This window comes from Micromonas commoda, chromosome 1, assembly GCF_000090985.2.
Source record: "Micromonas commoda chromosome 1, complete sequence".
Classification (NCBI taxonomy): domain Eukaryota; kingdom Viridiplantae; phylum Chlorophyta; class Mamiellophyceae; order Mamiellales; family Mamiellaceae; genus Micromonas; species Micromonas commoda.
The window spans coordinates 1,147,539-1,169,519 of NC_013038.1; the positions used below are offsets into that span (position 1 = coordinate 1,147,539).

Below are 21,981 nucleotides of genomic sequence, written 5' to 3' on the forward strand. Positions count from 1 at the left end.
TGTGGGTGACATTTTGGACTCCGCGCCAACTGTGAAGGAAGGTCTGTCGCAAAGCACGAAGATTTCAGTGCCAACGGCTGTAAATAAGGAAGATCTGTCTCGGCAAAGCACGAAGAATTTCCTCTATATTTTTCGTGTCTTCATGTGTACGTTAAGCGAGAAATGTAGCGCTCTTGACGGTAAGAAGCGTTTTTTGTTCAAGCGCTTATTCAAAACTATGTCGCGTCCAGCTTTCCCAACTTGACTGAAAAACTCCTCCACGTTGTCTCTCTGATAAGAAAGCGACAGGAAAGGATTCGTCGCTTTCTACCGATCGCTACCTGCTGATCCGAAGATTATCCGTATTTTCAGTCGGAAGGACAACTACTCGGTTCACGGTGACAACGCGGTCCTGATCGCGCGAACCTTTTTGAAAACAACTACCGCCTTACACTACCTCGGACACGGTGAATCCGCTCTTCCCGGGTTGACACTGAACCGCAACCTATTTGAAAGCATACTGCGCGAGCTATTGTTGGATCGAACTGAACATCTGGTCGAACTTTATGAAGAGACTTCCCGCCAAGTTTGGAAACTTTCTCGGACGGCTTCACCAGGGAAGCTGGACGCATTTGAGGAAGAGCTCAATCGTTCGGATGATCTATTTGACACACCTGCAGTGGCTGCTGTTCAAGTTAAGGTTCGAATGGATCAGCAACATGTCGGATTCGCCTACTTTAATCCAGTGACGCGGCATTTCGGTGCTTGTGAGTTTGTGGACGATGATCAGCTGCGCATACTTGAGGCAACCATCTGTCAGCTAGGCATAAAGGAGTGCGTGCTCCAACTTCAGGCCATTGAGACCCCCAACGGTCGCCGGCTGAGAGACCTCATCAGCCGATGTGGTGCCCTGGCCTCACAACGCGCAACATCAGACTTTGACATTAATCATCTTGAGCACGACCTTTCATGTTTACTCGCACATGAGGCTTCGGAGAATATAAGAACAGTAAACGTAGTGAATGCGCCAAATGCCGCGGCCCTCGAACATCACCGGGCTATTCTAACAAAAGAATTAGCAGCTGGCGCACTCGCTGCTACACTGCGATTCTCCGATGCTCTTGCTGATTCGAATCATCGTGGACGTTGCACACTGGCTTTGCACGACACAGGAAAGTATGTTAGGCTTGATTCTTCCGCTTTGAGCGCACTAAACGTACTCCCAGAAAGGAGGGTTCTGTCTCCGTCTACAGCAAGTGCTGCTGCGGATGCGATAAGTAATTTCAGTTTGTATGATCTGCTAAATAAATGTCGATGTCCGATGGGGAGGCGTATGCTGTTCCGATGGTTGAAGCAGCCACTGCTGGATACCGTTGAAATAGGGCGAAGACATGATGTCGTGGAAGCCTTCGTCAACAATCCCGAAGTGCGAGACGCTTTGCGAGGGACGCATCTCAGGGCACTTCCAGATATCCACAGGATAACTCGTAGAATCGAGCGTCGCCGTGCAAACTTGGCAGATTTATGTAAGCTGTATCAAGCATCAGCAGCTTTGCCGTATATAGCTGGGGCTGTGAGTCAAATTGATACTTGTCACAGTCGTGCATTGAGAGACATGTACACTGATAAACTCATCAAGCTTAGTGATAATGATCACCTTGGAAAGTACGAGGCTTTAATTGAGGCCGCTATAGATCTGAACAAAATTCCTGAGGAATACGTTATTGATGCGTCATATGATCTCGATCTTGAAATTTTGCAGAAGCGTAAGGATGCCGCCAACGAGGATTTGCAAAAGGCCTTCCAGGATGCCGCTGACGACTTGAGAATGCAAGCAGGCAAGGCCCTTAAATTGGAAAGCAATAACATGTATGGATGGTACTTGCGGTTGACAAAGAAAGACGAGACCACGGTCAGGAGGCAACTCTCAGCCAGCTATCAGATCTTAGAGGCTAAGAAGGATGGCACCAAATTCACAAATAAGCGGCTTCATTCTCTCAGCTCCAAATGCATGGAACTGGACAAAGCTTACGAATGTCAGCAACGCGTTCTTGTGGATCGAGTTGTTGATGTCGCGGCCTCTTTTGTAGATGTATTCCTGGAGGTCAGTAACTTGTGTGCAGAAATTGACGTTCTAGCAAGCTTTGCCGAGGTCGCTGTTTCAGCTCCATTACCATTTACCCGGCCATCTGTCCATCCGAAACAATCAAATGCTGATAGTATTCGCGAAGAAATCATCCTAAAAGACAGCCGGCATCCTTGCATGGAATTGCAGCACGGCGTTCAGTTTGTTTCAAATACTTGCACTCTACAGCGCGGCAAAAGCTGGTTTCAACTAATCACAGGCCCTAATATGGGTGGAAAGTCCACTTTTATCCGCCAAGTTGGTATCTGTGTGCTGATGGCTCAGGTTGGGTCCTTTGTGCCATGTGCCGAGGCAAAGATTGCTGTTCGCGATGCTATTTACGCTCGGGTGGGTGCAGGCGATAGTCAGTTGCGTGGGATTTCAACGTTCATGGCAGAGATGCTCGAAACCACGGCGATCATCAAAGCTGCTACCCCATCCTCCCTAATCATCATTGACGAACTTGGTCGTGGAACTTCTACCTATGATGGCTTTGGTGTTGCCTGGGCCATCTCGGAGTATATTATGAGAAATGTGAAGGCGCCCTGTCTTTTTGCCACGCATTTTCACGAGCTCACCGCTCTCCAAGGACCTTTGGGCGTCACTAATTATCACGTGGATGCTGAAATTGATGAAAGAAGTGGCAAACTCACAATGCTGTACTGCGTTTCACCAGGTGTTTCGGACCAATCTTTCGGCATTGAGTGTGCAGAATATGCAAAATTTCCTGAGCAAGTTATTAAAAATGCGAGAGAAAAGGCTTTAGAACTCGAAGATTTTTCTGCAAAGGCAACTGCGTTCGCAGCCTCGAAAAATACGTGTCTGGAAGCAAGTCTACTTGGAATGAAAAGATCGTCGTCTGATCATAGATTGCGCGACACTGCAGGGCGCGCTGTTGTCTCGCAGACCTTGACAGCTACGCTATTTCTTGACAGTTTTTGCACAGTCCACCTCGATAAACTTTCGAAAGAAGATATATTTCATCACACGAAGCGCATGAAAAAGGAGCTGGTGCTGGTAGCACGATAGAACAACGCATCACTGCCGGCATGTAAACGCATATGTCTGGACAAAAGTGCAACTGGTAGTTCGACAAAATCTAGATGTGCTGAGATGAGAAGTATACGTCGTCCCGATGAATTTACATGTCGGTAGATCTTTATCAATAATTTTACTGCACGGCTGGTTGATTGAATTTTGCAGCGGGCTAGTAGTGCGTGATAGGTTTCGTGAATGATACGTAGTATCATCGAGGAAGCTAAAACAAACTGTATTCGTAGTCTATCAAAGAGCTGATGAGGAAATCACTTTGTCTTGCTTGGGTTCAGGCTCATCTTCTTCAGAAAGCAGAACATCTTGAATGTGATTGGCACGATGCCGAAGTATCCGTCGAATCCATTGTATTGGATGCCCTCATTAACGCATTCTTGCTTGATGATCGGCTGCATCAACGGATATAGGTTATGCGCCACACCTGGGAAAAGGTGGTGTTCTATCTGGTAATTGAGCCCACCAGAAAGAAATGACCAGAACACATTACCCCAGCTTGCAGAGGTTTCTATTTGCCATCTGCCCCAATCATTACGAGTGGTGTGCGAAAATTGGTGAGGACGCAGGCCATCAAGATTGTGGCTCACAATGAAGAACCAGCACAAGACAAAAGATCCAAAACAGCTGTAAACAACAAATGGAGCCCATATCTTAGCCCATCCGTGAAGATACACTGGAATGGCCAAAGTGATGCTAACATGAAAGATCTTGCCAAAGACATAAAGCGCCACTTCGATCGGAGTTATTCCGGTGTATTCAACGCCAGGAGATGCCTTGTATATGAATATATTGACAAAGTCACCAATCTGCGCTGCAAGATAGAGCAAAGGCCAAATGAAAGGAGTGTATATTGGTTGAAAAGTATGGTACCAGGACCAAGGTTGAGTTTCATCAAGGCGGATCAGGGGGAAAGATGTATAAACATCCTGGTCTCTGTTTATGTCGTTGCAATATGAGTGATGAGAGACGGTGTGGTGGTAGCGCCACTCAAGGCTTGATTTACCTATGACTACATCACTACCAAACCAGCCCCAAAACTGGTTCCAGTAAGAGCTCCGGCAAAGTCCACCATGATTGGCGGTATGTTGCAGACCTGTGCCAGACCAGTACCCTGCGAGTCCTAGGATAATACCTGTCATGATCGAAGGGCACGCAATGTATAAACTGAGGGAGGTAAAGAAGAATGCGACTACAGCTGCCATGTCCAGAAGGCAACCGCCCCGTCCTGTGGCTGCGCGTCCTTTCGTTCTTTCCAGGGGCGCCAAAATTTCGTCACGAACGCGTTGTTGAATTTTCCGATATACCGGCGAATCGAGCGGAGCGGGAAATTCTTCATCAGGGAAAAGTTTGTCGATGTCATCCACTTTCGGAAGGGTCTTGAGCACCCTATCAACGATTTCGGTGCGTATGTGGTGGCTTTCGAACAAAATCGTGGCGTCACGCCCGACGGCAAGAGCGAGTAGCTGAGCTCCACCAGGATGTGATTCCGCAAAATCTGTGATGTCATAGACCTTCGAACACGAGAGATGTCGAAGAAGGGAAATGCACGTTAGGACATACAAGTGAAAGTGAGGATCTCAGGCGTCGACGTATTCGAGCTCCGGCAAGAAAATGTTGAAAGAACAGCCATATGAGTTACTCACCTGCCCACGGATCTGTGTGACTTTCCGGCAACGATTGGCTTCCCGTGCTGGAGAGCGATTCTTGACCATCGATGCGTTGCCTCCCTTCCCCATTTCGGGATTATGTGGTGAGCAACTGTGCGCGATGACGTCGTCACCGCCCTTACACGCTTGCAAGATATGCCACAATATTGTCGTGGTATTATGAATTTCATTAGGGTGAGCCACTTTTTTATGCATAACGAATACGGGTTATATATATGAACGTAAAGACTTTATCATTACGATCCACACAATCACTCCAGTGGGCAAACAGTATGTATAAAGATTCCGATTATGTTCACGTAAGCGACTTATCCCTAAATATAGACTATTCATTACGTGAAAAGTAGCTCACCCTAATGAAATTCAGAATACGTATGTATGTATCTTCATTATCTTCATATACAGCTATATCTGGCTACCTTCGTTCATCATATATCTATTATTATATATGAAATCATGCATAAATAAATATAATATCACATTTATAATACATTTATTACCTTCATTCATTATTATTCGTTCGCATTTTTTTCATGTACGAACGAACGTACATACATATATACGTACCAAGCAAGGTAATATTTTAATTTCGTTATTATTTACGAAGGTAATATTAGTGTAATATTATTACTTACCTTCGTAATAATAAACTATTACCTTCATAATAATAATAGTTTATACACGAAGGATCACGAAGCAAGGTACATACATATGCACGTATGAGTCACGTATGTATATATGTAATCTATCGTACGTACGTATGCGTACGTACGCACACACATATATATACACAGATATATACATATATAAGTCATATACATATCTATACCTTGCCTGTAGAGTATATTTTAAAAGTTACCTTCGTACGTATGATATTATCACCTTCGAACTAAAATCCGTAAATTTTATCACAAACAATAATAATCAAGCAAGGCAGGTCTTTACCCCAAAATCAACCCTGAAACCGTAAATTCTGCAAATTAAGGTTGCCTAATTATGTGGACTTTTTCACTTGCGCATTGATTGACTGATAAGTGTTGGTAATAGCTTATTACTTGGTCTAGTAGTCAAAGATAGATCCGGAGGCTTGAACCTTCGACACTGCACGCGGCTAGTGTCTCAGGCCATGGCCCAGCAAAGGAACGATGATCAGTACTCCTCAGACGCCGGATCAGGCTCAACAGACTTCAGTGTTATGGAAATGTGCCCTTTAGAAGCCCGATGCAACCCGTCGCTCGACGGCGCCTTCGATAAGAGCGCGGTTTTGGAACGCGTCAGGCAGCTCTCTGCCCCCGAGCTTGCCTCGCTTTCGGAATTGTGCATGTGTCCCAAAGCATGCAAGTACAAAACAGCAGTGGATAGCGACGCCGCATGGTGGCCGCACTGCGCAAAGGCATGGTACGAGCCAGGGCAGGCACCCGAAAAGCCTGGCAAGCCCCCGAGGCAGCGGAAGACTTGGAAGAACGCTTACCTGGCTCTCCGGCCAGAGGAGGGCCCAAATCCTGAGGAGATCGCTTCAAGGCTCGATAAGATTGCACGACACGAGGCCAAAATGGCAAGATGGGACCTGGAGAGAAAAGCCGGACGCATGTCCGTCAGAGGACGGACCTTGGGTGGCGAAACACTGCTCAGCCCTGTAGAGGGGAAGGAAGACAAAAGCGCCATGCGTCAGTTCTACAAGACTGTTAGGTCGAAGCCCAAGGGGAAGACGAGCAAAGGGGGAGGAGGCTGTCTTGCGTCGAATTTCGGATGAGACTGGACAACATTTGGATTAGAAGTAGGTCGAGGCGCAATATTCACACGAGGGACGTATTTTGTGATCACTAATGTTAGCTAGTTACCTAGTTAGGTACCTTCGAATAGATAAAATTTGCTTTTGTTCCGCGATAGTCGCTAACAACTAGACGCCGCCGGCCCTTGCTTACTTATTCACCGCTGCAAAAGTTTACGCAACGAGGAATGAACGGGGGACAAATAAGTCCCATAAACACACACGCCCTTCGTGGAAACGGCGATCAAGGTAAATTCACATTCACGACGTATTGTATGATTTCCCTTTTTCCACTAAGTATTCCGGATACAATTGTCACAGTGGTCACTGACGTTCCGACCTGGAGTTTCAATATGAATAATATTGATTTCATGTTGAGGTGTATTCCGATGTACAACGCATGCGTGTTTATCTTGGCTTTTCACACGAGCAGTGAGGGTGTACTATTCATCGTCCAGAGCTGGATTTGCGTTGATTGCCAGTGGCCGGTTGACAACTTTGGATCTCTGCGGAGGGGGTCCCGGAGGTAGAGGCGGAAGACCCGGTCCGAGTGTAGACGTGGGACGTATGTTTCCCGAAATTGTTTCTTCGTTTACTAGCCCTAATTGGTAGCGCTGGACAAAGGAAGGTGCTCCGTGCAGGTGGCCAGGTGTTCCAATGAGAGCTGCCTCAAATGTTGGCATTGGCGGGGCTTTTAATGAAGCATGTCGATATCTGCATAGTTTTCCATGGATACAGAATCCAAGCTTGAACCTGAAAGTGGCGAAGATAAAGCTTCAGCTCGTGGACATTTCAGTTGGAAAATACCATGAAACGCACATGTTGCAGTCTTTCACGTCTTCAAGGGAGTGCTTGAAAGGACAATCCGGTTCCCTGCACTCATTGTATTTCGCAAAAAACCGACAAGTGGGCATTCGTCTCTTGTCAAACTGGTGAAGAAACCCGCACCCATTTCCTTTCATGCAGAGCCCGCGAAGCCAATGACGGCAAACTGTCTGCGGTTGATGCAGTGTGGTTGTGGTGAGAACGGTCGGTTGGGATGCGCGAGGAGTTAAAGAGCACAGTTTTGCAGCTTGCCTGGCGGTAGTTTTTTCTTGCGCTTGCTGGCATCGAGGACGGCGCTTCTGCCGGCTGTCCCACATCGGTGTTCAGATCGTTCTCAAAATCGAATTCTACGTCCACGTCAGCCATACCCACAAGATCCAGTGGAAACGTGATTCTTACCTCGAAGGTAAATTATTGTATATATTCCCGTAACACTTATTATTAGTAGATAGATAGGAATATGTCATTTATTCGGGACGAGACCGTTTACTATTCGGAATTAAATTATTTCAACCAGCAGCGCAGCAGGTACAACAATGTTATCGATGACATTAAATATTATTGATAATAAGATAAACCGTATGAGTTAGGAATAATAAAAATAATAATGCATGTTTTATTTATTTGTAATATTTTTGAGTGTTATTAATAGATATATCATATTGGGGTTTATATAAATACATAACTATAAATAATATATATACACTGTGCGAAAAAAATCGGGGAAACACCGGGGAAAATATAGGGAAAGACCGGGGAAAGTATGGGGAATCGTCTATACAGTCCGTATTCCCCGGTTATGATATATATATATGGTACGAACGAAGCGTATAATTTCGGCTCATTTTCAGGATTTGGGTTTAGCATATATCTTCGTATGCTAAAATATATATATGTACGTACTGATTGTATATTATTATATATTAATCCCGGTTATTAATTAATATATCCCGGTTAGTTAATATATCCCGGTTATTAATTAATATGCTCATCTCGTCGGATGGTGGTGGCCGGTGGTTTCCGTGGTCGTCGACGGTCGGGGGTGGTAACATTTGCCTCCGAATCTGTGCATCTTTGGCATTTCGCTATTTAAGGGGATTGATGATACTGATTTACTTCCGATTGTATAATTGCCATTCGAGACGGCCACCGTCGACTTGAAATGAAAGTACGGCTCCGACTCCACCGTGGCATTCGAGTTTAGCCGCTTAGAAAGCACCGACCGCCAGTCGGTCGTTTAAAAACGTTACAGCTATTTCGCGCATGATCCCGAAGCCTGCGATAGGAACATTGAGGACAAGCACGTGACATGAGCATCGCTCTCTGGCGCCGATTCGATCAGTCGCTCAGATTATCCCTGCCTCCCCAACAAAATCAAACGGATATGTCACTAATACAGTGTGCAGTGTTGGTAGTTGTACCGTTGGAGTCGAAAAATACATGGCAGGCGCCGGACCCTCCGATTTTATGCGTGTTGCACAACATTAATGCACGTCAAGTACCTTCATCACCGAATCTTTGCCCAGCGCATGCACGCCGATAACTTTATCGTTGGTAACCACGAGGCCAAGCTTGACAGCGTGATCAATTGCCTCGATGAGCTGTGTCCTGTAGTCTCCAACGGAAGGGACTACGAGTGGTATTATGCCACGGTAAACAAGAGATCTCCTGGCCAAGCTTTGCGCGGACCCATCATTGTTCTCATCCAGGACGACCATTAGAATAGGGACAGCAGGTCGATATTTCGCCATAAGGTGTGCCACCATTCCGGTGCGTGCAAGTGATATGATTAGCCTTGCGCCGACCTTCTCCGCAGCGCGCACTGAGGTAGATGCGACCGACTCAAAGTTTTTCATGGGGATTTCCTGTCGCTCAAGAATACGGCGATAAACACTGACAGGATCAATGTGAGCCTCTGCTTCTCCACAAATTTGTGCCATAGAATGGACTGCGTGAACCGGATAATCCCCCGCCGCGGTCTCTCCAGAGAGCATCACGCAGTCAGTTCCATCGAGGATGGCGTTCGCGACATCAGTTGCTTCTGCGCGTGTAGGTCTGGGCGCGCCTGTCATTGACTCGAGCATTTGGGTCGCTGTCACCACGGGCTTTCCGTGCTCATTGCATCGCTTGATCATGCGCTTCTGTGCGAGGAAAATCTGATGCATAGGAATCTCCATGCCAAGATCTCCACGGGCAACCATGATGCCATCAGATTTGTCTACGATGTCGGCAAAGTTGTCAAGGCCTTCCTGGTTCTCAACTTTGGATATTATCGAAATGTGCTTCGCCGAGTCCCCGAGAACCTCGCGGATATATTCAACGTCGGATCCTTTGCGCACGAAGGAGGCTGCGATAAAATCAACTTTGTTTTTGACACCCCATTCAAGAATATCAGTCTTGTCCTTTTCTGTGATAGTCGGTAGGTTCACAATAACACCGGGAAGATTCATATTTTTCCTTTCGCCAAGCTTGGCATCGTTTTCAACGCGAGCCCTAACCGTGCCCGCGCTAATATCACAGCTCAATACGGTAAATGTGATGGAACCATCCGCGGCAAGAATTTTGCTTCCAGGTTTGACATCCTTGGCAAGGCTCGGATAGGATACTGCAATAGTTCTGGCATCGCCCTTCACGCCATAATCGGTGGTCAAGGTTACTTCGGATCGTGCCTCGAGTGTAACAGCACATCCATCCTTGAGGAAGCCGGTGCGGATCTCTGGACCCTTTGTGTCCAGTAGGACACCACACAGCAAACCAGTGCTGGCACAGGCCTTCCTTAGGTTATCCAAGGTCTGCTGGTGGTAGGCATGCTCACCATGCGAGAAGTTGAACCGCGCGACTTTCATGCCGGCACGGAGCATGTCCGCGAGGACGGAAACCTCTCGACTAACTGGGCCTAAGGTGCAAATGATCTTCGATTTGAAGTTGTACTCGCTGTGGCTGTAAATCGGTCGAGGGTTGTGGAGGATATGCGTCGGGACAAACCCGCTCTCCGGCATCTTGCACGACGAATCTTACGTATTAGAACTATTCACGGCGAGCGCGCAGAAGATGCCGGTGCGACACAACGTATCGAACAAAAGACCTTGAACGTAAACGGATAAGTGGCTCGCCACTCCAAGCGACTGTGAGCTTGCCTGAGTCCGAGAGGCAGATATCGTTTTCACGAACTTGCTGGTTTTCTACCAAACAAATTCTCGACCGAGGTTTACGAGATATTATATGATATATATACTCATATATGATGATGATAAGCAAGTATGATAATATATATTATGAGCCGGTTTTTTATTTTATTTAAATTTTATTTAATATATATATGGATATTTTACTGATATTTATTATATATGGATACTGATATACTACGAAGGTAATAAATAACACGTGCGCACTTATATATCATAAACCATACTTATTCGGCATAGCCGATTCTACTGGACTGAAATTACATGAAATTACAAAAATGTCCTCAGACCTGGCATCGTCAACCAGGAGTCACGGTCTATTCGTTCCATATATAGATTATCAAATACATTATCCAAGTATTATCCATATATATATATATATACACTAATAATAAATAATGTTATCTTCGGTATTACCTTCGTTCGTACAGATTTATATATGTAAGGGTAATTTATTTTCTTGAAACCATAAAATTATCTAATATAATATATGAGTTTCGTGAAAATATATATGTATGGATATCATTATTATTATTGATATTGTATCATATTGTGTATATATGAGATGATATGTATTATTATTATAAATAAGCATTATTAATGTTTATTGTTGTAACTAGATACTTGCTAGCGTACGTAGCTACTATATATCATAGGTAGAAAAGTTTATTAGAGTTTTCGAAACTTATTACGTATCTATTTATTAATAATATACGTAGACTAATAATATATATATAATAATACTCTATATAATAATGTTACGCTAGCTAGCTACTAGCTAGCTAGCTGTCTAATAGCTAGCTACGTACTACATACATATATATATATATATTTATATACATATAATAATATAAGTCATATATAAATAAATATGATCGTAATAATAATATAATAATGTATATATATATGTACTGCTGCTGGTAATAATATATATATATAATACGAAGGTATAATATAATATATATATATATATGTACGTACATATATATATACGTAATAATCATTATACCCTCGAAGGTAATAAGCAAGCAAGCAACGAACGAAGGTATATTCTAAATCTTCTTTATTTATTTCCGTCCGATGATTTCCTCGACAAAATCAAGAGTTTTGCAGGAAGTTTCCAGAGGACCCTTCGCCAAAAATGATGGGGCGTGTTTCGGTAGATGATACAGCCGCGACACCAAAGATTTCATTGTGGCCGTCATGATCTGGGCCCGGCAAGTCCCGGACAAGTTTGGGCCCAGATGATAGGGTCACGCCATCACCATTTGCTGTCACAACAATCGTATCGTCCTCCTGATATATTCCGCGAAGGAGATTATTTGCTATGACTTGTATCAGCTCTGCCTGTATTGCGCGTTTCACCGGACGAGCCCCGTAGGTAGGATCGAAGCCCTTTCGGGCGAGATAATCTATTGCGCTGGGTTGAAGATCCAAAGCCATACGCTGACCGGCTACTCGCTCGGCAAGTTTCTTGCACTGTAATTGCACGATTTCCATAATCTGCAAGTGTGTGAGGGGTTCGAAAACGATGAATTCATCAAGACGATTGATGAATTCAGGTCGGAAATGTGATCGGACATGGCTCATCACCTTTTCTTTGATATCACGCGGACCTCTGCGACCACGCCGCCCTTTGTCACCAAAGGCTATCTCGTCAGATCCCAAATTCGATGTCATTATTATGAGACAATTTCTGAAAGAAACTGTGCGACCTTGTGTATCTGTCACGTGACCCTCATCCAGGACCTGGAGGAGAACGTTGAATACATCCACGTGTGCTTTTTCTATCTCATCGAAAAGAACAACGGAATACGGTTTCTGACGTACAGCATCGGTAAGCATGCCTCCCTCATCATACCCAACATATCCTGGAGGCGCCCCGATGAGGCGTGCGACAGAGTGTTTTTCCATGTATTCTGACATGTCGAGGCGGATAAGTGCGTTGTCACTGTTGAAGAGGTAGTCTGCAAGGGCTTTAGCAAGCTCTGTCTTGCCAACGCCTGTTGGACCAAGGAACATGAACGATGCGATGGGTCCATTAGGATCAGAAAGGTCTGCTCGGGAGCGCTGCACAGCTTCTGCGACTGATGTCACTGCCTGCTCTTGACCGATGACACGCTGATGCAGCTGGGCCTCGAGCTGGAGAAGTTTTTGTTTTTCTGAAGCAACAAGCTTGGCGACAGGAACGCCAGTCCACCTGCTCACGACAGCGGCGATGTCAGCTTCTGTTACTTCCTCCTTGCCCATTAACCCACTAACGTTCGCGATTGTCAGAATCTCCTGTTCTGTCCTCACGTACTCTGTCTTTGCCTTTGCTACAAGATCCACAAGTTCCGCAGCTTCTTTATCGGCACGGGCAACGTCTGCTTCTGCTTTAGTCACCGCAGTTTGTAGTTCTGCTATTCCCGATACCTCCTTAGAGCTGATTACCTCGGCCCTTGCCGTCTCGGCCTTCATAAGATTTGCAGCCGCCTGGGATTGTTTTGCTAACGCACTTGCGAGACGTCTTTCTGCGAAGGACAAATCAGCCGCAGCGCGATTATGTTCACGACTGATTTTTTGCTCCTTCGAGAACTCGGATGTTATTTTAATTTGCTTTGCTTTTTCCTTCGATAGCTCCTCATTGAGGTTTTGCAGACATGCCGCAGTCATCTTTCCGCTGTTTCCAGGCTTATACTTTGATTCAAACAGCTTTGCTTTAACTTGATCACGTTCTTTCGTAAGTTGCGCAACTCTACGATCGACGGCATCGAGGTCTTCAGGCTTCAATGTTTTCTGCATTCTAACAGCGGCAGATGCTTCATCGAGTAGGTCGATTGCTTTGTCTGGAAGGCAGCGCCCTTGAACGTATCGCGCTGACAGCTTTGCAGCCGCGACGACCGCTGATTCATTGATTTTAATGGCGTGATGGGCTTCATAGCGTGGACGCAGACCACGCAAGACGGATATGGTCTCCTCTTCATCCAGCTCTGCGACATGGATCTGCTGGAATCGGCGCTCTAATGCAGCATCTTGTTCTATTGACTTTTTGAATTTGTCAACGCTCGATGCACCAATACATCGAAGCAAACCTCTACCCAGCGCAGGTTTGAGGATCGCCGCACCGTTGTTGCTGGCAGGTGGAGGCGGGCAAAGATTATGAATATCATCGATGAACATGACGACAGGGCCCTTCTGTGTTGCCTCAACCACTTCAGAAATGACGATAGAGAGGCGCTCCTCAAATTCTCCAGGCATCTGACAGCCTGCGCCGACAGCTCCTAGATCAAGCTCAAGAAGTTTTGCTCCACGCAACGAGATAGGAACATCTCCAGCAATAATACGTTGTGCAAGTCCCTCCACAATGGCCGTCTTTCCTACTCCCGAGGCGCCAAGAAGCACAGGGTTATTCTTGGTGCGCCGGCTGAGAATGTGCGTTAGCCGGCGGAGCTCGTCATCGCGCCCGACCAAAGGATCAAGCATGCCTTGCCTAGCCTCGTCAGTGACGTCGGTGCAGAAACGCTCGAGAGCAGAGAGTTCCTCTTCAGGTTGAGACTGTGGTGCATTGGTAGCACCTGGACTCCGCGTTGGGGCAGTGTCACAGAACTGTGCAGCTTGTGGCTGTGTGCAGCTATGCACTGCCGCGTCGTTACCGTCAATGACGTGAGACGCAAGGCTGTTTTCCCGTGTGAGCTTCCCATCTGGCGAAGGAGCAACAGTCAACGCTACATCCTGTGAGGAAAAAACATCACTGAGACAAAAACGCCAGAAATTTATCTATTCCTTCGCTCGACGCCGCAGCCGACGCTGGGGCACTTTGACCCCGACCCGAAAAAAGACGGCAGCTTACATTTAGGAACCAGATGTTTCTAGTGTAATATCGTACCTGCAGTATATGTGCTAGGGCGGAGCGAACGGATCTTCGCGACAAAACAAGTGCGGTGGCCGTCGTGACACCCGCCGCCATGAGTAGCGCCGTCCTTGCCCTGTCGAAATCGATGGCCACGGACATATTTAGTTATGCGCCGCTGACAACAAATTCGAAAGAAAGCCTTGGTGTCCTGTCGCGTTAAAGGACCGGCTATGCCAGTGTGGCCCGTGTCTTATAAGCTTAACCGACTCTTAGTCGGCGGATGACGATGGCAGAAGAAAGGGGGATCGTGCTTCTGTGAAAGTGGAGGTAGGCAGGGAGCGAGGATTATCATGATCGAGTAACCTGCGAGCTATGTATCTATACCTCGAAGGTAATAACGATCGAGTTACCTTGCTTGCTTCGCATTTACTTGATTGTATTTTACATAGAACGTGGTATTCACTGGTATTCTGAATTTCATTAGGGTGAGACACTTTTTTTATCGATAACTGATAACCATAAGAACATAAGCACCTTATCATGATAAGGGTAAACGTAGAGATAATACGACACAGGTATTTAGTCATAGATCGTAACGCTTATGTTCTCACGCAAATGTGTAAGTGGGTTATCATTAATCTTTATTTATTGAATCAAGTTATGAAAAAAGTGTCTCACTCTGTTGAAATTCAGAATATTACACTAATATTTAATACACTAATATTACCATAAAGTCATATATCCCAATCAATATAATCGTAAACTAATAAATATAAATACCTCTATATGAATAACGCGCGTTAACGAAACTTATTATATTACCTTCGTATCGTATTAATAGACCATATTCCCTATATCGTTGACTCGTTGATTTCGTTGACTCGTTGACTTTTGACTAAAACAGGGTCGCGTGTTTTTTTCCCCTATGGCGCCCAGTCAGGACGGCGAGCGCGCTGAGCGGCTCACCAATACGCTGTTCGGCGCCAAAATTGGAGGACGACATCGTCAGGAGCGCGCATTGGTGTTGACGAGTTTGCGTCGCACGAAACGACGTTGCGCCTGAGCTACGGTTTCAATGGCGAGTTGACGGTCTATTAACTCGTAAAACCATGATATTGTCGTAGCTAAGGCGCAACATCGTATCTGACGACGCAAACTCGTCAACACCAAGGCGCGCTGTTGATGATGGCGTCCTCCATCTTTGGCGCCGAGTAGCGTATTTGCCAGTTGTCTAGCGCGCTTGCCGTCCACATTGGGCGCCATACGGAAAAAAAACACGCGCGACCCTGTTTGTTTGGCGTGGAGCACGTGTCGGTATTTGCAACCGACCGGTGATCGTATGGTAACCCCCGTGCCGACCGAAAGTCAACGATAGGGAGGTCTATTCATGTGCGAGTTTACCAGTAGTTCACCTAAACCGCGTTTGATCGTCGCATATTGATGACCTAACCGGGTCGCACTGCACTGGTTTCTTTTGTCTGCAAACCTTCACGTAAACCCCGCGTCCATGCTGAAATGGTTGTTTGCGCACGCTCACTGCATTGGTGAGATTCCGGGTCCGGGACACAACGGCGGTCCACCCTCCCAAGACGTAACAGGTGTACGCAAACTTGCAGCGACTCCCGATCTACCACTTCCCGTCAAATACGAGGAACTGCAGCGTGAAATCATGATGAGCCTCAAAGCAGACCATTTCGAGGGTGGACGTTTCGACTTCAACAAACAGCTCAACCAAAACTTTTTCCTCAGTCACAGTGTGCTCCTAGGGTCTATCGAAGTTCCTGCGCAAGGCAATCAAATCATCAAGATCCCAAACGCGACGTATGAGTTTGGCGCGAACGTCGTAGACGCAAAATATATGTTGGTCGGCAGAGTGCTTACAGACGGCCGAATGAGTGGCAGAATAAAGTATGATGTATCGGACGCCCTCTCTGCCAAATTGCAAACCTCAAAAGAGCCAGGATTCTCACAAGTGATGTTTGACTTGGACTTCAGGGGTTCAGACACCCAGGCTCAGATAAAACTTGGCAACGGACAGTTTTATGGTCTCAACTACCTCCAGAGTGTGACAGGCACCCTTTCCCTTGGCGGTGAGGCCTTTTGGCTTGGCGGTCAGAAGAAGTCGGGCGTTGGTTTGGCCGCAAGATATGCAGACAACAGATCTGTGGCAACTGCGCAGGTGGCCACAACTGGTCTTGTTTCTTTAACATACACGAGCAAGGTCAGTGAGAAAGCTATGCTAGCGAGCGATTTTATGTGGAATTGGAATGCGCGTCAAGCGCAAGCGAGCGTTGGATATGATTATATTCTCCGACAAAGCCGTCTCCGAGGTCGTGTTGACAACTCAGGTACAGTCTCGGTGTTTCTTGAGGAGCGCCTAAATACTGGCTTCACCCTGTGCTACTCCGCTGAAATTGACCATGCTAACAAAAACCACAAGTTTGGTTTCGGCATGATTGTCGGGGAATGAGTGACCGGGATAATGTAATTGTTCCCACTATCGGTTCGTCGGTTTTGGTTGCCACACTCTTCAGCCAAATCGTTGATGCCAGGCTCGCAAGAACTCATATTAACACGTGGCAAAGTTTCAAATAAAGAATGCTCTGTCCGCAGCACGAGAACCACCCGAACGCTATGGAAACCCTCAGCTGAAACTCAAGATTAAACTCGAAAACCATCAATAAAAATGTATCTTTTGCTTTGAACTTCACGCGTGCACGATTTTTTCAGACCGCTTGCTTATCAAAATCTATCAACTCGCTTGGATTCAATGATTAGCTCTGCATAAGCTACTTCAGTGCATCGCTTAATATCAGCGTAACTTGCAACAAGCATGGACATCTCATCACGAGATACAAGTAAAACCTTCTCCGCGACGCCAGTATCTAGCTTGTTTAGACACTCAAAAACGTGGCCCCAGTCAGTAATAGAGTTCCCATCGTTGTCGTGTTGGTGAAACACAAAATCTCGAAACAGCTTCAATATGTACCTGTCACCAGTTTCAGCCCAATTAGGATCCATGTCACCGTCTGGACGCTCGTTTATGAACGTCAGTTTAATAAGCAATCGTAGAAGGCGGCCATTTTCTAACTCCTTGGCGAGCTCTGACTTCAGCTGATCACAAAGTGCGCGTTCAAACTTAAGAGAATCGAATATAATGGGGACTAGCATTTGGCTAAAAGTACTGCTATCAGCAATACCGCCAGAGACGAGTCCCATGATAACACGATTCAGCATGGGGGAGCAACGGCGACTCGCGATGGCGAGGGCATCAGCAGATGAAAGATTGACTGACCCACAAAGAATGTTGGCCATCGAAATACCGACTGCTCTTAAGTCATCGCGCTGCGCAATAGTGCGCGCCCGCCCTCCATGTAACCCGACAGCTTCCGGTCGCAAAACGTCGATGACGCCTACTGCTGCCAAGCGGATCCGACATCCGTGTGCGCCTCCTGGACCATCTACGAATGCACCTTTTGAACATAGAAGAAGCTTGTTAGGAGCAAGCGATGCTGAACCCCCCACCGCCAATCCTATATCATGCACCGCTTTCAGGGCACAACAAAGCTGAGATGCATACATCCATATCTCAGCTTCCGAAGCGGCCAAGCAATCATCCGACTCCCCGCAATGCACCGATTCAAGAGAAACAGCACCAGCATGGTATTCATGTGCGAAGAACAACGCGGGTGTATCCCACATATCTGCGCTCACAAAAGTTCCGTGAAGAGCCGCTATGTGTGGATGATCAACCAAACGACTCCAGCGATCCACGGCAACCCGTGCAGCCAAAGTGAGCTCTGCGCTCGGAACAACATAGCGATGATGAAGACGTCGGAGAGCGTAAGGCATCCCATCAACAGAACTTATACCTCTGAGCAAGATTGAATGGAGACCAAACGCATGCGCAGAGTTTTTCAAAGAAAAATCATCAAGTGGCACGAGTGAATGGTACTGATTGAGAACCTGAAGAATTAATCACACTCAAGATCACATGTGAAATGAACCGATCAATTATGAAGTATACAGAGAGCGTAAATGGAAAACCGGAGACAATCAGTGATCCTACCCTTGGAAGAGATCCTGAATGCACGCGTGACTCGTCCATTTGTGAGTTCTCAAGATACCTTCGGCGTCGAAGCTCTTCGTAAAGTTGCTCAGTTATGAACCGAGTGGACATTTTGGAGTGCCCAATTTTGTTCGACTTCACTCGAATCGACGCAGGCGAAATTGATGATGATCTTGTCCCTTGAGAGTTAATGCTGCGAGGAACTGCATTCGCATGAACAGATGCAGACTGGTGGTGAGGGAACGGCCTTTTGGGGCTTTCTGATGATGGATCAGCAGGGCCAGATGTGAAGTCGTCTTCGCTGGGAAGTCTAACATCCGCCGTTTTGTCATTCAGCGTTGCAGTAGGATTGAACGGGACAGCTGCCGTGCGGAATCGATGGATTGCGGCCCGTTGGTCGAAGTCGTGTTCCTGTCTTCCAGATTTACGGCCCAGTATGACACTGCTTCAGAAAAGGACAGACGGTGACGATGAAGTTGTGCAGCAGAAAAAAGCGCATGTGAAGGTGTTCATGTTTGGCTGAGATACCTTATGTGCGCCTGATCCGGTAACGACGATTGTACTGGAGTCACGGCGATTGAAGTGGCATTTTGGTGTTGTCCTGAAGCCCTGGGAACAAAGGGCGACGCCGAAGTCCTGACTCCTCGGGCGGAAAAGTCTTGGCTTTTTGACAAATTCGCGTCGGGTGCGGGAGGGGTCCTGTCAGCGATAGTCGCATACTTGTGTCCTGAAACTTCATTCGGCCCCGTTGGCGAACTTTGGGTATCGGGTTTCATGCGTCCCGGCGCTCAAGATAGCCCGGGCGCCCCGTTCACCGCTTGCGAAACGTTCTTCTTCTGAGTACTCGATGGCAGCAACTTTTAGTGCTGGGCAGTTGCACGAAGGTACATGACACCAACACTTGGACTACATCTACGATATAGTCTAGGATACATATATATAGACTACGAATGCGAAGGTATAATAATATAGCTACCTTCTTATTATCACCTTCGTATGTACATAACTTTTAGAAATAAAGCGGACCTAAATAAAGCTCATGAATTATCACACGGTTGAAAATTTGTACGGATGCTCTTACCCGAATAACTCTTACCTTCGAAGGTAATAATCAAGTGTAATGATGTGCCTCGCTCGTTCATTCGTTCGTTCGTTCGTTCGTTTGCCGCCCGCAAACTCCAAGCTCGAAAACGAAGTCGAACTGGTCAAGCATGGCCTGGCGTTATCTGCGCGTCTCATCAAGACTTTCCCGACCCTTCTTTTCATTCGCCGGGCCTGCGATCAGCAGAGGATGCAGCCTTGGCAATATCCTCGCGAACCGGCACTTCGTTTGCTCGACCCGGGAATTATCGAAGGGGGCGATGCAAACAAGGGGCTTTGCAGCTGCTGGTGGAACCAGTGCGTTCGATGGACGAGTTACCCAAGTCATCGGAGCCGTGGTTGACGTGCAATTCGACGGAGAATTACCGCCGATCATGTCAGCCCTTGAAGTGGACGGACACGACGTAAGAAAAGATTATCCCCGCTTCTCAAGGAATCCTTCTCACCGACTCCCATATTGACGCGATGCTTGCCCGAAGGTCCGCCTCGTATTGGAAGTTGCCCAACACCTTGGCGAAAATACTGTGCGGACTATCGCGATGGATACCACGGAAGGGCTCGTTCGCGGGCAAGGGGTTGTCAACACCGGAAGTCCCATCCAGGTGTGTTTTGGAACTCGAACAGAAAGTGAAACCCTATTTACTTTGTTTGCAGATACCAGTTGGGCGTGCCACTCTTGGTCGGATCATGAACGTCATCGGAGAGCCCATCGATGAATGCGGACCGATCGGTGAGGATATGCGCTCACATCAATCTTTCTTCAGCTTTCTCCCAAAGTTAACCTCATGCCAACTCCAGAAACAAGTTCTACTCTTGCAATTCACCGCGAAGCACCACCTTTTGTTGATCAAAGCACGGAGATGGAAATGCTCGTCACCGGCATTAAGGTAAGCGCATGCGACCGTAAAGTTTGAATAACATTTGATGAGCGCATCTGCTACGCAGGTGGTTGATCTTTTGGCACCCTACCAGAAAGGTGGCAAAATAGGCCTTTTTGGTGGCGCTGGTGTCGGGAAGACCGTGTTTATCATGGAGCTTATCAACAACATCGCAAAAGCACACGGCAAGTAATTATTCAACGTGTACAGCTCATGCTTTCTGATGCACCAGCTGAACATAAGACTTTCCTTCTGGCAGGTGGTTTCTCGGTATTCGCCGGAGTTGGAGAACGCACCCGGGAAGGAAATGATCTGTACCACGAAATGATTGAAGGCGGAGTCATAAAGCTTGGAAACCAAGCGAGCGACTCCAAATGTACGCTCGTTTATGGGCAGATGAATGAGCCTCCGGGAGCTCGAGCCCGAGTCGGACTAACTGGTCTGACGGTCGCCGAGTACTTCAGAGATTTTGAAGGGCAGGATGTTCTTCTGTTCGTGGACAATATATTCCGCTTTACACAAGCGAATTCAGAAGTTTCAGCATTACTCGGTCGAATCCCATCTGCGGTGGGCTACCAGCCTACCCTTGCTACCGATCTCGGCGGTTTGCAAGAGCGAATCACCACCACAACGAAAGGTTCTATCACCTCTGTTCAGGCTATCTATGTCCCTGCAGACGATCTCACTGATCCTGCCCCCGCAACAACATTTGCTCACCTTGATGCAACCACAGTTCTCTCACGAGGAATCGCAGAGCTTGGCATTTATCCGGCTGTTGATCCCCTTGATTCAACTTCGAGGATGCTGTCCCCCCTTGCTCTTGGTGAAGAACATTATGCAACAGCACGCGGGGTGCAGAAAGTTTTGCAGGACTACAAGAATCTCCAGGACATCATAGCCATTCTAGGAATGGACGAGCTTTCCGAAGAGGACAAAATGACCGTCTCACGGGCTCGTAAAGTCCAGCGGTTCTTGTCGCAACCTTTCCACGTGGCTGAGGTATTCACTGGAACTCCTGGAAAGTACGTGGACCTCATGGACACCATCTCAGGATTCAAAGGCCTACTTGGAGGTCAGTATGATGATCTTCCTGAGATGGCATTTTACATGGTTGGCGACATCAATGAGGTCGTGGCAAAAGCAGATGAACTTGCAAAACAAGTAGCATAGCCCGCCAACGACGATGAAAGCTGTACTGAATTTTGGTTTATGAGAGCCTTGCGTGCTTCTAAATATGTTTTGTAATTGAGAACGTTCTTCACTTCCATGCGTGTTTGTTCGGGTTTTGTCAAGGTCTTTATTAGCTTTGAGCGACTAAGGGCTAGCTTAAATTGTTTAAGCCTCGGCGATAAAGTTTCAGCAGTTCTGAATAACAATAAAAATGAAAAATGACCAATTTCTGCTGAACCACTCTCTCATGTCCTCCTTCACCGAGCCTTTAACGTTACGAGTAAATGTTTGACGAAATCACGTAGATACGCATAGCCCGAAGTTCA

The 21,981-nt window shown here is 46.7% G+C and overlaps 9 protein-coding genes across 9 annotated transcripts; 4 read left to right on the forward strand and 5 right to left on the reverse strand.

Annotated features, from left to right (window-relative positions):
• Positions 1-142: 142 nt before the first annotated feature.
• MICPUN_55256 (predicted protein) lies at positions 143-3,297 on the forward strand (the record flags this gene model as incomplete). The annotated part of the gene is made up of 2 exons (XM_002507180.1): positions 143-179; positions 279-3,297. The coding sequence occupies 2 exons, from the start codon at positions 143-145 to the stop codon at positions 3,131-3,133; spliced, it is 2,892 nt and encodes a 963-aa protein (XP_002507226.1). The 3' UTR covers positions 3,134-3,297.
• On the reverse strand, positions 3,239-5,016 carry MICPUN_55257 (predicted protein; the record flags this gene model as incomplete). The annotated part of the gene is made up of 2 exons (XM_002507575.1): positions 3,239-4,665; positions 4,798-5,016. 2 exons carry the CDS (start codon positions 5,014-5,016, stop codon positions 3,409-3,411), a joined length of 1,476 nt encoding a protein of 491 aa, XP_002507621.1. The 3' UTR covers positions 3,239-3,408.
• Positions 5,017-5,941: 925 nt separating this feature from the next.
• MICPUN_55258 (predicted protein) lies at positions 5,942-6,703 on the forward strand. Its single transcript, XM_002507181.1, has one exon. It carries the CDS (start codon positions 5,948-5,950, stop codon positions 6,572-6,574), a length of 627 nt encoding a protein of 208 aa, XP_002507227.1. The 5' UTR covers positions 5,942-5,947; the 3' UTR covers positions 6,575-6,703.
• Positions 6,623-7,784, reverse strand: MICPUN_55259 (predicted protein). Its single transcript, XM_002507576.1, has 2 exons — positions 7,412-7,784; positions 6,623-7,345 (listed from the first exon to the last, which is right to left on the reverse strand). The coding sequence occupies exons 1-2, from the start codon at positions 7,732-7,734 to the stop codon at positions 7,036-7,038; spliced, it is 633 nt and encodes a 210-aa protein (XP_002507622.1). The 5' UTR covers positions 7,735-7,784; the 3' UTR covers positions 6,623-7,035.
• Positions 7,785-8,312: 528 nt separating this feature from the next.
• MICPUN_93072 (cytosolic pyruvate kinase) lies at positions 8,313-10,416 on the reverse strand (the record flags this gene model as incomplete). The annotated part of the gene is made up of 1 exon (XM_002507577.1): positions 8,313-10,416. The coding sequence occupies one exon, from the start codon at positions 10,414-10,416 to the stop codon at positions 8,902-8,904; it is 1,515 nt and encodes a 504-aa protein (XP_002507623.1). The 3' UTR covers positions 8,313-8,901.
• Positions 10,417-11,700: 1,284 nt separating this feature from the next.
• On the reverse strand, positions 11,701-14,160 carry MICPUN_78285 (predicted protein; the record flags this gene model as incomplete). Its single annotated transcript, XM_002507578.1, has 3 exons — positions 11,701-12,974; positions 13,110-13,264; positions 13,295-14,160. Coding segments are annotated over 3 exons (2,295 nt in total), but the record flags the coding sequence as incomplete, so codon positions are not given.
• Positions 14,161-15,706: 1,546 nt separating this feature from the next.
• Positions 15,707-17,506, forward strand: MICPUN_89639 (mitochondrial protein translocase family). The gene has a single exon (XM_002507182.1). The coding sequence runs from the start codon at positions 15,945-15,947 to the stop codon at positions 16,905-16,907; it is 963 nt and encodes a 320-aa protein (XP_002507228.1). The 5' UTR covers positions 15,707-15,944; the 3' UTR covers positions 16,908-17,506.
• On the reverse strand, positions 16,472-19,282 carry MICPUN_55263 (predicted protein; the record flags this gene model as incomplete). The annotated part of the gene is made up of 3 exons (XM_002507579.1): positions 16,472-18,403; positions 18,465-18,948; positions 19,035-19,282. 3 exons carry the CDS (start codon positions 19,280-19,282, stop codon positions 17,180-17,182), a joined length of 1,956 nt encoding a protein of 651 aa, XP_002507625.1. The 3' UTR covers positions 16,472-17,179.
• Positions 19,283-19,717: 435 nt separating this feature from the next.
• ATPB (H+-or Na+-translocating f-type, v-type and A-type ATPase superfamily) lies at positions 19,718-21,655 on the forward strand (the record flags this gene model as incomplete). The annotated part of the gene is made up of 6 exons (XM_002507183.1): positions 19,718-20,011; positions 20,087-20,209; positions 20,262-20,337; positions 20,406-20,494; positions 20,553-20,670; positions 20,745-21,655. The coding sequence occupies 6 exons, from the start codon at positions 19,718-19,720 to the stop codon at positions 21,653-21,655; spliced, it is 1,611 nt and encodes a 536-aa protein (XP_002507229.1).
• Between the last annotated feature and the right edge of the window lie 326 nt (positions 21,656-21,981).

Coding starts and splice junctions, on each gene's coding strand:
- MICPUN_55258 (XM_002507181.1), top strand. CDS start 5,948: ATGGCCCAGCAAAGGAACGATGATCAGTACTCCTCAGACGCCGGATCA.
- MICPUN_55259 (XM_002507576.1), bottom strand. CDS start 7,734: ATGTGGGACAGCCGGCAGAAGCGCCGTCCTCGATGCCAGCAAGCGCAA. Junction 7,346..7,411: donor GACGTGAAAGACTGCAACAT/GTGCGTTTCATG, acceptor CGCCACTTTCAG/GTTCAAGCTTGGATTCTGTA.
- MICPUN_89639 (XM_002507182.1), top strand. CDS start 15,945: ATGCTGAAATGGTTGTTTGCGCACGCTCACTGCATTGGTGAGATTCCG.